Raw genomic sequence first — 12,169 nt, forward strand, 5'->3', positions numbered from 1 at the left:
AGGTATGAGCTGTTCAAGAAAAGTTTTGCTCAAGCAGGGTCACTATTTCATGGGCTACATACCAGGCCCCAGGGCAGTGTGGGTGTAACAGTAGGCAAGCCTCATGAGAAGTGCTAAAAACCTTCCAATATACATTTGTCTGCCAGGATACAATATCCCTTGCACATGGTAGTGTTAGGAAAGATCCATCAGTATCTAGAAAGGTATATGTTGTAATGCCGTCCGGCACGTGTCCTGCTGGAGAGAATTGGTTGTGGATGAGACATGAATAGTTAAACTATAGCGTCTTGTATGAGAGTATAAGTGGCTATGAAGAGATAGCAGCTTGTGTCAGGCTCTCTCCCTCCCCGTGCTGCTATATTTATCATGACATGTGTCCATAAATGGCTCGGACTGGGGCTCTGACATTCCAGTGACACCAGGCTTCATTTTTGCACTGGACTCCTATGTCCAGGTCCTAGTACTGGTCTCTTCAATCTTATTATTGGATTCTGGATTTTCCCCATAGATTTTACTCATATTGTGAGAGTACTTCCGGCCTTGAGGTAAGTGTGAACTTTTAGACATGACACTCTTGTCTCACATGCCCAAAATAATTAACTCTAATGGCTGCTGAGATCTAGAGTGCCGATCGTCGCTGTGGATAGAGTGTACCCCTTATCCAGTAACCTGGTACTCCTAAATCTATCCGAGTTATATAGCTTTAGTTCAGTATGGGCTCATACTTACTAAATATCATTATTCACCATGGAACTAATTTTCTCTCTGTTGGTTGCTTTCTACAGAGCTTCATTGTGCAGCTAAACTAACAGTGCGGTATGTGCTCGTGTGAACACCGTGTGGCTTGAGCGTACTTATCTAAAGCTAAACGAATTCCGCTCCTATTCATATTGAGGACTTCTGTCTCATGTTTGTTTGTCTTATTGTTGTATGTATTACTTTTACTGATTACTGATATCTTAGCAAAAATGTATCATAAATATTTCATGGCGATTCCTATATACCAAATTGGGTTCCTCACCCTGCCCATTAGATTTACAGGATTGGAATTTTATTAGACTGGATTTGTAATTTTATTATATGCCGACATTTTTGTTCAATAATTTTGAATAGCTTTTATAGTCAATAAAAGTTACTCCGAGGTTTGATCGTTAAAGATATTGCAACTATTTTATCAATGCAAAAAGAGAGTTTTATATTGATGAGATTGAAATACTTCATATCCCGTAGTGCAAATTAAATCCACTGGGCTGAGAGCTGACGCTGAGGGGTTCCAGGCTAATGAATGTGTGATATTATTGGATATGAGGATATAATGTAACACTTACATTCATAACGCTCCAAGAATAACTACTACTTAGCTAAGATATCACAGTGCTTTCCTGATCGATCCTGTATAATCTGTACCTATCAAGCAGGTACAGTCATCCAGGTGGACTCTCTTTATAGACGTGCATAAATACTGTACAATAAACATTTCATCTATAGGTTAGTGTACCTGCGGTTTGGCAACCCATACCTATATGCCTTATTAGGGAATTTGTACATCGTAGGGGGTCGGCCACTTAGAACTCTTTATGGGCCAGAATAGAAAGCTTCGGCAGACTTTAAGTGTAATACATTTTATGGTCATCTTAGCTTGTCAGATGGATTATATCTGAATTGTCTAGTTGTAAAAGTTTTTTTTCTTTGAAACCGGGCTCATTATAGTTTATGTATTAAAATGATATATATATATAGTCACCTGCTGATCCCATTGCTCCTCTATAATACTGCCTGGGTCTCTACCAATCTCCATTCTTCCTTTTCTGGTGAGGATCTCATGTGATCAATGTGTTAACACCGTGGCCACTGATTGGCTGCAGCAGTCATGTTCCTTCTCCACCAGAAAGGGGGTTAGACATATTCTTAAAGTGAGTAAAGAAAGTTTCTTATAAAGACGATATATGCAACAAAATGTAAGAGTTGGCTAAATTCTTTGAAAATGACTCTGAGACTAATGGTCTCCTTCCATTATATTTGAGAATACTTATTTCAGACCAAAGCTGGGAATACACTTTCGATAGTTTAGCTGTTGAAGGCTTGTTTGACCAACATCTGTTCCTCGCAATTCAATCAAACACATATAATACATGTTTTATGATATTTATGCCCACGATTTATCTTCCCTGTGAATCAAAGGATCATACATGTTAAAATCTGACAGCCAGGGAATTCTTTCCTCAAGCATTTGTCGTCAGGGATAAATAAAGACATCCCAACTTTCGATGGTGAGCCTTTCCACCAAAGTTGGTGGGCTTGGTCCACATGAAAATAATGTGTTTAGCCACCTTCTTCCCTATTTTTGGCTGCAATCAAATGTCAGCCAATGGAGAATAGTCATAGAGAGTCCTGAGATATTACTAACCATATATTATATATGGTAGGCTGTAAGGTAGCAGGCAGACATCTGCCAAAAGTTTTTTTTTGCCAATTACTATTCTAAACATAATCCAGCAGCTAATGTTTATGGTCAGTGTTAGAGTCCCCTAGAAAGTTACTAATTAGATGGCTCTCATCTTAAAATAATGTAGGAAAGATCATAGACACAATTGATGTTTCTTTAGACATTGTCATTGTTAGCAATAAAGAGGTTGTTGAGAAGAGATGTCTGCATGATAGAACTAAAATGTGATGTCATCTATTGGCAAGTAGAGAAGTACTCCCTTAAAGTATAATTTATATTCCAAGAGTAATGATTACAGTAATTAATAACAGTGATGTAAGATAGTAGAACAAGAAGATAAGTCATGCCAAGGTATGAGAATTAGATCATGCAATTAACATTTGACTCCAATAAAATCAATGTTTATTCCAAAATTGTTAAAAGCATCTTCATCAGTGTATATTCCACAAAAAATGTCAGGAAAGAGGTCTATAAGACATGGGAGTTATTAATAATTAGCATTTGACTGTAATTTGAGAAATAACAGAGGACCCAATATGAATAATGTTTGAGTGCCGAGGCCAATAGAAAAGGGTACAAAGAACCACATAAAAATGAATGTGCCTGGATCAGGTGCCCTGAAAGGAAAGGCGTTGATGGACAATGGGAGTTGCTTCTGGCCTGAGAGTTGTTGGGCTCTTTTCCTCACTCCTGGTCCAACCAGACTCAAGTAGAACACGAGCAGCACATCCTAAGTGTGTGTATACATTGACAAGTCTTGCATGCCACTTGCCGAATCATATACTTATCTATTAGCAAGGATTTGAGGTAATGTGGCAGCCCAGGAAGCTGGTAAATCCCACTGTGAGCTCCTGATCTCAAGGTGGTCCTCCTTTTTTATTGACAAGGCTGGCGCCAGTATACAAGGCATCCTTCTCCTGCAGTATTGCACATTGCAGCCCTGGGGATTTAATCATATATAACACTGATTGTCCTCTTTGCAAAATGGCAGCACTTCTTATCGATATTCATTTTAAACATAGACTCACCAGGTGTCTGGTTTCACCCCGGCAAAAACTAGAAGTGACAGATAATTACTCATAAAAACACAGTTTTTTATTAGAAAATCATATTAAAACATAATTAAAGTCAGGAACAAGTACTGGAAAAAACGAAGGACTAGAGCTCCAAATAATGATAATGGCGATACAGGTAAACAAAAGAGTTATGTCTTATTAATTCTATTACAGAAGCCATAGCCAATAGCTAAGTCTCACATATGAGGATGTAGATCCTAATACTGATAGTGAACCAAAAAATTAAATCAACATAGTTAGCTTTTAAGTAAAGAATTGTCTGTAGCAAAACTTAAGTGAGCTAAATGCTTTTAATATCTTGATGCTTTTTATCCTTACTTAAAGCACTCTCAGAAAATGAGGACAAGTTGTAATGGTTTAATCTTGCCTGCAGGTGGCACTTGGCTTTTCCAAGTATAAAGTGCACATGCTTGTAAACCAATTAACCAAATATAGTGCAATATCAGTGAAAAAATGACCTTTATATATAGCACAATCCAGTAAACCATGTAGTTATATCAACATATTGTCATATTTATACATTACAAATATAAAGTGCACTGGTGCATGTAAGACATAAGGTGCAACTATTTGAAAACCAGTAGAATAAGCACAGTAACATCCTTGATTACACAAGTTTTTTAAAGTGCACCAGTGTGTAAAAAACATCCTCATCTTACTAACTATTAAGGTAAATAGGTAATTGCATTATGCTAGGTAAAGAGATCAGTTGCAAAATGTTTGTTTTACCTGCTAAATAGATCGCTAGATAGAGTGTTGGGAGGTCCGGCCTTCAGCCCCGACGCGCACGTTTCGCTTCTTCGGGGAATGTGAAGCCCTGGGGATTTGTGGTATTAGAATGAGAGACGATTGTCAACCAAAGAGCCAGTTACTGGGCTGAGCTAAATGATCCAGTTCTGTGAAAAGAGCCGAAAGACCCTTTTTCTCCCACCTCTTAATCATCATTAAAGGCACAGAATAGATACCGTTCCTGGGGGTTGTAAATGCGTTCTAAAAAAAAAAAAAGTAAGGTTCCTAGGGTAGAATATAAAAAATACAATTCCAATTGTATTTGTCAGTAGAACCGAAGAGGGGAGATGTTAAAAATACATTCTTCTTTGTTTTAGGTAGTTTTTAGAGGGTTGAATGCTGTTATTTTTGTTGTAATTATCATTGAGACATAAGCATAACATAAGCATAGTTGGTGCAAGACAAGTATTTTACGCTCCTAGCACATAAAACGTTAGCACTCACTGGAATGTAAGTCCAGCATTGATTCCCTTATCTCACAAGCACATGTACTGTAATTTGATCTGTTTTTTTACTGTCTCTTGGTAAAATTTGAAGAATAAAAAGCAATACATTGTTATATATATACTAGATGGTGGCCCGATTCTAACGCATCGGGTATTCTAGAATATGTATGCGGCCGACCGGGCGCAATCAGTAGAGCGGTGTTTAAATTTGGCACCAAAATCGCTGATTGGTCGCGGCCGGCGGCTGCGACCAATCAGCGAACCGTATTAGTGAGGACCGGGGAGCGGCGCTGCCTGTGCGGGTACTTCCGCTGCGAGCAGCCGGGAGATGACCGGCTGCTCGCAGCAGAAGTATCCCGACCGGTGGCGCCGCTCCCCGGTCCTCCCTTCACACTTGCCGTCGGGAGATCAGCGGCCCTAGCTGACCTTAGGTATCCATGGTTATGACCACTAGCAACTAGCTAACTAACTGTCGCTTTATCAGTGGACGTAACCATGGATACCTAAGTTCCTGCAATGCCTGCACATGAGGAAAGAGATAGCAAATCAAAAATACTACACAACATTTCTAATTGGAGCTATTTGCTAATATTATTATTATTACACCTACTACATATTGGAATAGGATCTTGGAGATGGGAATACCCTTTTAATGTCACCTATAAGCTGTACAAATCCATTGAAAAAAAATTGAAATCATTTTGGGGGAAAAAATAAAAATAACAAAACTAAAATAATGCGGTTGCATAACTGTTAGCACCTCTTATAATTGGGAATGTGGTTATGTTCAGAATTAGCCAATCACATATAATCTCATAATAAATAGCAGTCAGTACACAGCTACCATCATTTACAGTGATTCTGATTTACCCCATATAAAGTTTAGCTGTTCTAGTAGGATTTTTATGGAATTTTCTTAGTTAAATTTAACAGCAAAAGCCAATGGTCTGTAAACAACTAACAACACAGCAAAGGGATCTCATTGTTGAAAGTTATGTCATGAGAAGGGTACAAAACTGGTCTGTGAGGCTGCCAAGAGGCCTACAGCACAGGAGCAGGAATTTCTAACAAGTACTGGCTGTCTACTTTGTCTACTGCATGTGACAACTATTTCTCATATTCCTCATATGCCTGGCATGTGGAGTAGGGTGGCAAGATGAAAGCTTATCTTAGTCTAAGGGCTTTAGTCAAGGTGCAGGGAATTATAAACAGTTTAAAATGTTAGTTAATTTTGTGACAAAACCTTAAGGCCTCTGATAAAAGGCTGACGATGAAGAGAAATGTCACTTGTCAGCAAGACAGTGACATTAAGCATACCTCCAAATCAACAAAAGAATGGTTATGACCACTAGCACCTAGCTAACTGTCACTATATTACTGGTCATAATTAGTGTTCAGCGAATTTGTTCGGCATTTCAAATTCGGGTTCGTGTTCGGGGCTCCGGCTTGTTCGCGCAAAAAAATCGCGCCGAACATGAACCCAAATTTGAAATGCCGAACAAATTCGCTCAACACTAGTCATAATCATGGATAACTAAGGTCCTGCATTTCCTGCACATGAGGAAAGAGACATAGTGAATCAGAAAAACTATACTACATTTCTAATTGGAGTTATATGGGAATACCCCTTTAAGGCACCTTCCCTTCTAGGGGGGTACCTGAGCAACATCAGAGTTTAGTTAATTTGCAAGCTGCTAAGTTCAATGTCAGGTCCCTGTTCCTGTACCTGTCCTGTTCTCAGGACCTGAATGAGTTCTGCCTTCCTGAACCTGCCCAGTCTGAGGATGGAGGATGCAGCTGAAGTGACATGGCCCGGCTCATCGAAGACCTTACGGAACGCCCCCCAGAAGGGCCTGCAGATCTGAGGTCACAACATGGCAGGATAGGTATAATATCAGGAATAATAATGATGTATATGAGCAAGGGACAGAATTATAGAGGGAAGTTTAACCAGACTACCACGGCCTGTAGGCCATCTCTGCCACTCTTTCATCAGCAAATCCTACGTTAGATAAAATATAAATGCCCGCCAATAGGCACATAGAGACATAGGTATAGCTATAATCCCCAAGTAAAATTAAAAGTCTCATACTCACTTCCTGCACTAGAGTTATTCCAACGATGTCGGTGTTGGGTCTGCTGGTGCTCATGTGACCTTGTTAAGCTAAATGAGCATTGCAGCCAATCAGTGGCCGCTAATGGGTGGCTTCACTCACACCTTTCTCAGATGGAACTTGGACGAATGGGGGAGGTATGGGCACGGCAGCCTATTCGGACAGTGGGGGAGGTGATTATAAGCTTTATTAAACTTGTATGGCAATCTCAGTGACAAAGACACTGCCCAGAAGAAGAATGGAGACAAACTACCTTTCTGACAGGCTGGGCATAGGGCATGACTGACAACAGATGTAGGCAGTGCAGAAATAAGGTCAGGTGATCATGTAATAATGTAATAAAACGATAAAAATATAAAAGCCTCCCTGTCACACAAAAGGATACAAAAATTACCTCAACAGCATAAAAATTGAAAAAATGATGCCTGTTTATCCATCTTGAGCAGAAAAGTCATCTCCAAACTGTAGGTTCCTATGTCTATATGGCTCCGTAAAGCCATTCTTCTGATGGCTGCCACCATAAACACGTACATAGAACAGAGCAAAAAAAAACTACATTGAGAAAATGAAAAAAATATTTATCAATATTTGGTTTTATTTAGTAGAAAATGATAGATGATACATCAACCTTATACAGACTATAGTTCTTTGTAGTTGATTATGGATAGTCTCCGTGACTGAAAGAGGACCTGTCACCAGGTGAATAGTTTCCATTTTTTTCTCTTATTGTATTCTCGTTACTCTTCTGAGTAATCCACTTTGTGTTTTGTTTTTTTTAAATCATCTATGCAGTTCCAGAGATATGGGCCATGGCATTTACTGCTAATTTTTATGGACTTTGCCAAGGAGGCGTGGCTCAAAGGACTCTCTGAGGACATGTCTTTAGGCTGCACTGCATTTTTACCCTGTATGCAACACCCATTTGGTAAAGACCATAAAATTAGCAGAAAATAAAAAAGGTCCATATCTCTGGAACCGTATGGCAGATTTAATTAAAAAGCACTCAGGGGAGCAGTGGGAATAATCTGTTGGGGGGTAGATGGCACATGCTATACATGGAAATCAGTGGATTCAGCTGCTTTTTCTCCTATGTATATGGACATCTATAGAGATAAAAGCAGGGAGGAGGAGAAAGTTATACATGGCAAATCAGTGTGTGGTGAGGGGAAAAAGCATCCAAGTCTTCAAGGAGGGCATGTCAAACAGAATGAACAGAATAAGATTGTAAATAGAGAGGAAAGCACATGCAAGGTAATCTGCAGGAGGAAAGATCACTTAGACTGTGTACAAGTTTATAGAGAAAGGAGAGAGTTTAGGGCAGACTCTACATAGGAAATCATACACTCCTCAGCATCAATGCCTGTCAGCACAAGGAAAATTAGATCCTGCACAGTCTAATACTGTCAGCAGTGACAAGTACGCAGCTTGGAAACCTTTCCTGTGAAATGTTCTGGCACTATGAACATTGTCCTAGTTGGTAGGGAGGGAGAGGCCCATTTGCTGACTGAGTAGCGATACAGTGTTTACAAGCATCACCACAGTTCTGTGGACTTCTCCCAAGCTACTTTTTGTACAGGTGATCCAGGTAGTTTAGCCACTGTACATTACATGTATTTCAAAATTCAGGTTTTGTTGCTTGTCACTTGGACTTAGTTACAGAACTTTATGCAGTATGTAAAGTGTCGCTGTGACAAGTGTGATAGTCATGAGCATATTACCTACTAATTCCAAAATTGTAAATGGTATCATTAGTACTATCAATATTTTATGCAATAAAACCAACCTAACCAGGAGACAAAGTGGTTTTACGGTAACACTTATCTATGTTATAGGAGACCTTCCACTGGATTTTTTAATTTCAGCTGAGTACCTCCTACAGTTGTCACTGATTCTGGAACAGTTTTCTTTTTTCCTGTGCCCTCTGTTGCACAGTTTTGCCCCCAAGTAATAGAGATGCAAATGTTCCCTTTCAACCAACTTGGCATAAACCACAGAACTTCTTTGTTGGAGTTTGCTTTTCCTCCTTAATGACAGTAGTCCTGTGGAATACTCCAAGTTGGTTGAAGGTAAAATTTGCTTCTTTATTACCGGGAGCATAACTTTAAGGAAAGAATAATAAAAAAAAAATCCCAGAATCAGTAGAACAGCGGCAATTGGAGGAGGTGCTCAGTTTAAAGTAAAAAATCGAGTGAAAGGTCCCTTTTACGTAAAGTCCTAAAATTATTTTTTAACAGTGGTGTATTACACAGGGAGTATTCCTGTTTTATGTACCACTGTCTATACATTCATAAATCCGAAGGTAGAGCCAACAAAATTTAAGTTAATGTTGTAGTAAGTCATGCAATGCTCCTCTGGGAATTTAAATATGCCAATAGCCTTTTCAGAGAGGAAGAGGACTTGAACCTCTAGTGCTTTTCACTGATGAGGGGCAAACACCCCGAAGCAATTGTCCACAAATGGAGCGTCTGGTTTGGATTTTTATCCTAAGTCCAAAGTCATGTGGCAAGCTGCATTAAAGGGTCGATATTGACTTTTAGGATTGCTACATCCAATAGGTGGCACTAGAGATCAAGTCTTCCTCTCTAAAGAGACTATTTGCATATAAGAAGTCTTTTTTGCAACAGAATTTTTTCATATTGGGTGAAACTGTTGTATTAGTTACTCAGCAAGTTACAACCCGCATTATCACAGTACATCTGAGAAAGTGATCAGAAATTAAAGGGGTTGTCTGGACATAGGTCATCAATATGAAATCGGTTGAAGTATGACAGTAGTAATGCGAGTTAAAGGGGTTTTCTCCTATGATACAGATGACATATCCCTAGAATAGGTCATTAATATCACATTGGTAGGGATCCAATGTTCAGCACCCCCCTCCAATCACTTGTTATAAGCTCTGCCGGTCACTGGCGATAAACTGTGTACTGACCAGGACACCTACCCAGGAGTAGTCTTTAAACAGTGTACAGAGCTATGGTGTTTCTCTCAGTTCAGTGTCGGATCTCCCATTTAATGGTCAGAAAGTGTTATGGCTAAGGCTATGTGCCCACGTTGCGGAAATGAAGCAGAAAATTTCTGCTTCATTTCCGCATGTCCTCTCCCGGAAAAACGCATGCGGAATTCCGCACGCGTTTATTGCGCGCTTATCGCGCGTTTACCACATGCGGAATTGCCTTGCGTTTTTAATGCATTGCACAAGGCAATTCCGCTTGCGGAAACGCAAAATTAATGAACATGCTGCGGATTTTTGAACGCAGCATAAACGCTGCGGAAAAATCCGCAGCGTGGGCATAGAACTTGCGGAATCCCCTTGGGGACCATGGGGAGCGGATTACCTAGCGTTTAACAAGCGTTTACGCTGCGGAAATTCCGCAGCGTAAACGCTTGAAAAACGCTACGTGGGCACGCAGCCTAATACAATTTCCCGGAAGTTGTACAACTCCTCCCCAACAGACTAGGCTATGTGCCCTCCATGCAGAAATGAAGCAGAAAATTTCCGCTTCATTTCTGCATCTCCTTGCCCGGAAAAACGCGTGCGGATTTTGACACACGTTTTTCAAGCGTTTTGCACATGCGGAATTGCCATGCGTTTTCTAATGCATTGTAGATGGCTTGTACTTGTAAACTGAATACTCCTCATAGCAGTTGTTCACAAATGCCAGGACTGGCAGTCTATATAAAAATAACCCTTGAATGTCCAGTGTAAGATAATGGTCTGCCAACTGGATAAGACAGCGTTGCCATAGTTGACACTTCTCTTATACTGGCTGTTAATGCAAAGTATAACTAATAACTAATTGCCTCTAACCATTAGTATCAGTGAAAATCCCTAACTTGGTTTTAACAATTATATTAATCAAAATTTATCCACAAATGATTAAATAAATGAAGTTATTTTTGGGCCTAGCATAAAGGGTGAACAGAGGTGGCAGGATGTCTTTGCCCTTCTACCAAAAGCGCCACCAGCTTTATGACCGTGGTTATCGCAGCACAGAACTGCAGTCTACGTTAAGCCAGTACCATGAAGAGAAGCAGCACCGTGCCGCACACAGCAGCCATCTTGGGTAACTGTTCCTTTCTTCTGTCTGCGGTTTTATGCGTGTCCAGCACTAATCCCGACCCTCACATGGAATAATCCCAGCCTTCTTTTATTCCGATCTTACACTGGAAGATTCTTTTAACTTTATATTACTTCTCCTCCCTTGTTCTTACCTATAATCGTTTCTTACAATCTGTCCCTTTTCCTTTTCTTTTACACCTACTTTGCTACATGAGCAATTTTTTGTTGCGTAAATCTAAGAACTTGAGTAGAATCAATGATTCCTGTTTACAACAGTGCATTACATTGAATCACATCACATTTAGGGCTTGTGCAGACGACCGTCTTTTCAGTCCAAGGGCCATCCGACAAAACATTGAACCAATATTATGTTATAGGGACATGTCTAATTTTTTCCTCGGACAGAGTCTGTCTAAGGAAAAAGTCGCAGCATGCACAATTTGCATCCGATATTCGGATCGCACTTGGCCATGCAAGTCAATGGGTCTGTTAAAAAAAATCGGACCACACTGGGATCACATCTGAGTGCAGTCCAATTTTCATGGACTGAAAGAATGGAGAGGATGGAGAATTTTTTTTTTTTTCCGATCTTCTCGTCCGAGAACATTAAATCACACTATGATTATACTCTGATCAGAGTGTGATTAGCATAATCGACCCAATTCTCTCGGATGAGATAAAATACTGTCGTGTGACCCAAGCCTTAGGGTGGTCTTACTTTAGATGCTGAGGCCATTAAATATATACATCAATACCACTGAGATCCCTAAATCTTTACTCTGAGTACCTGTGTATTACGTTAGGCCTGGGCTGTGTTCACACATTGTGACGCGTGCATTACTCATCCAGTGAATACACTATCAATCACCAGTGATTAGTCCTAATTTGCTGTCAAGTCTTGTTTGTTCATGTCAAGCCTTGTTTCATGGGATGAAAAGTTCTGATCACATCATGTGGCACAGAAAATGCTTATAATTATTGTGCGCTGCAATTACAGTACATGTATGTTGCAAATATATGGCACAAATATCCCTATCCATGTTTTATGATGTGATACAATAATTAATGACGCAAACAAAAATTGCTTGTGTAGATCTGTCTCTACCGCTCCTTGCACATGTAATTGTTAATGCAACATGTTCTGTCAATGTTTGATTTATTTCATATTATTTCACATATTATTTAGATCTTTTTTCCAATGCACTGACACCAAAGAACGATTTTATGCCTGGACTATA

The 12,169-nt window shown here is 39.8% G+C and overlaps 1 protein-coding gene across 2 annotated transcripts in view; it reads left to right on the forward strand.

The window, feature by feature from the left end:
- The first annotated feature begins 391 nt into the window (after positions 1-391).
- Positions 392-12,169, forward strand: part of MYOM1 (myomesin 1) — a 172,816-nt gene continuing 161,038 nt past the window's right edge. For both annotated transcript variants that reach the window (XM_073679112.1, XM_073679111.1), the window contains exons 1-2: positions 392-545; positions 10,779-10,935. In XM_073679112.1, coding sequence (XP_073535213.1) covers positions 10,805-10,935 — 131 coding nt within the window. In that variant the 5' untranslated portion in view covers positions 392-545; positions 10,779-10,804. The remainder of the gene's footprint in view (positions 546-10,778; positions 10,936-12,169) is intronic.

Source organism: Phyllobates terribilis, unplaced genomic scaffold (assembly GCF_046119375.1).
Source record: "Phyllobates terribilis strain yellow unplaced genomic scaffold, ASM4611937v1 Scaffold_4__5_contigs__length_816908805, whole genome shotgun sequence".
Classification (NCBI taxonomy): Eukaryota; Metazoa; Chordata; class Amphibia; order Anura; family Dendrobatidae; genus Phyllobates; species Phyllobates terribilis.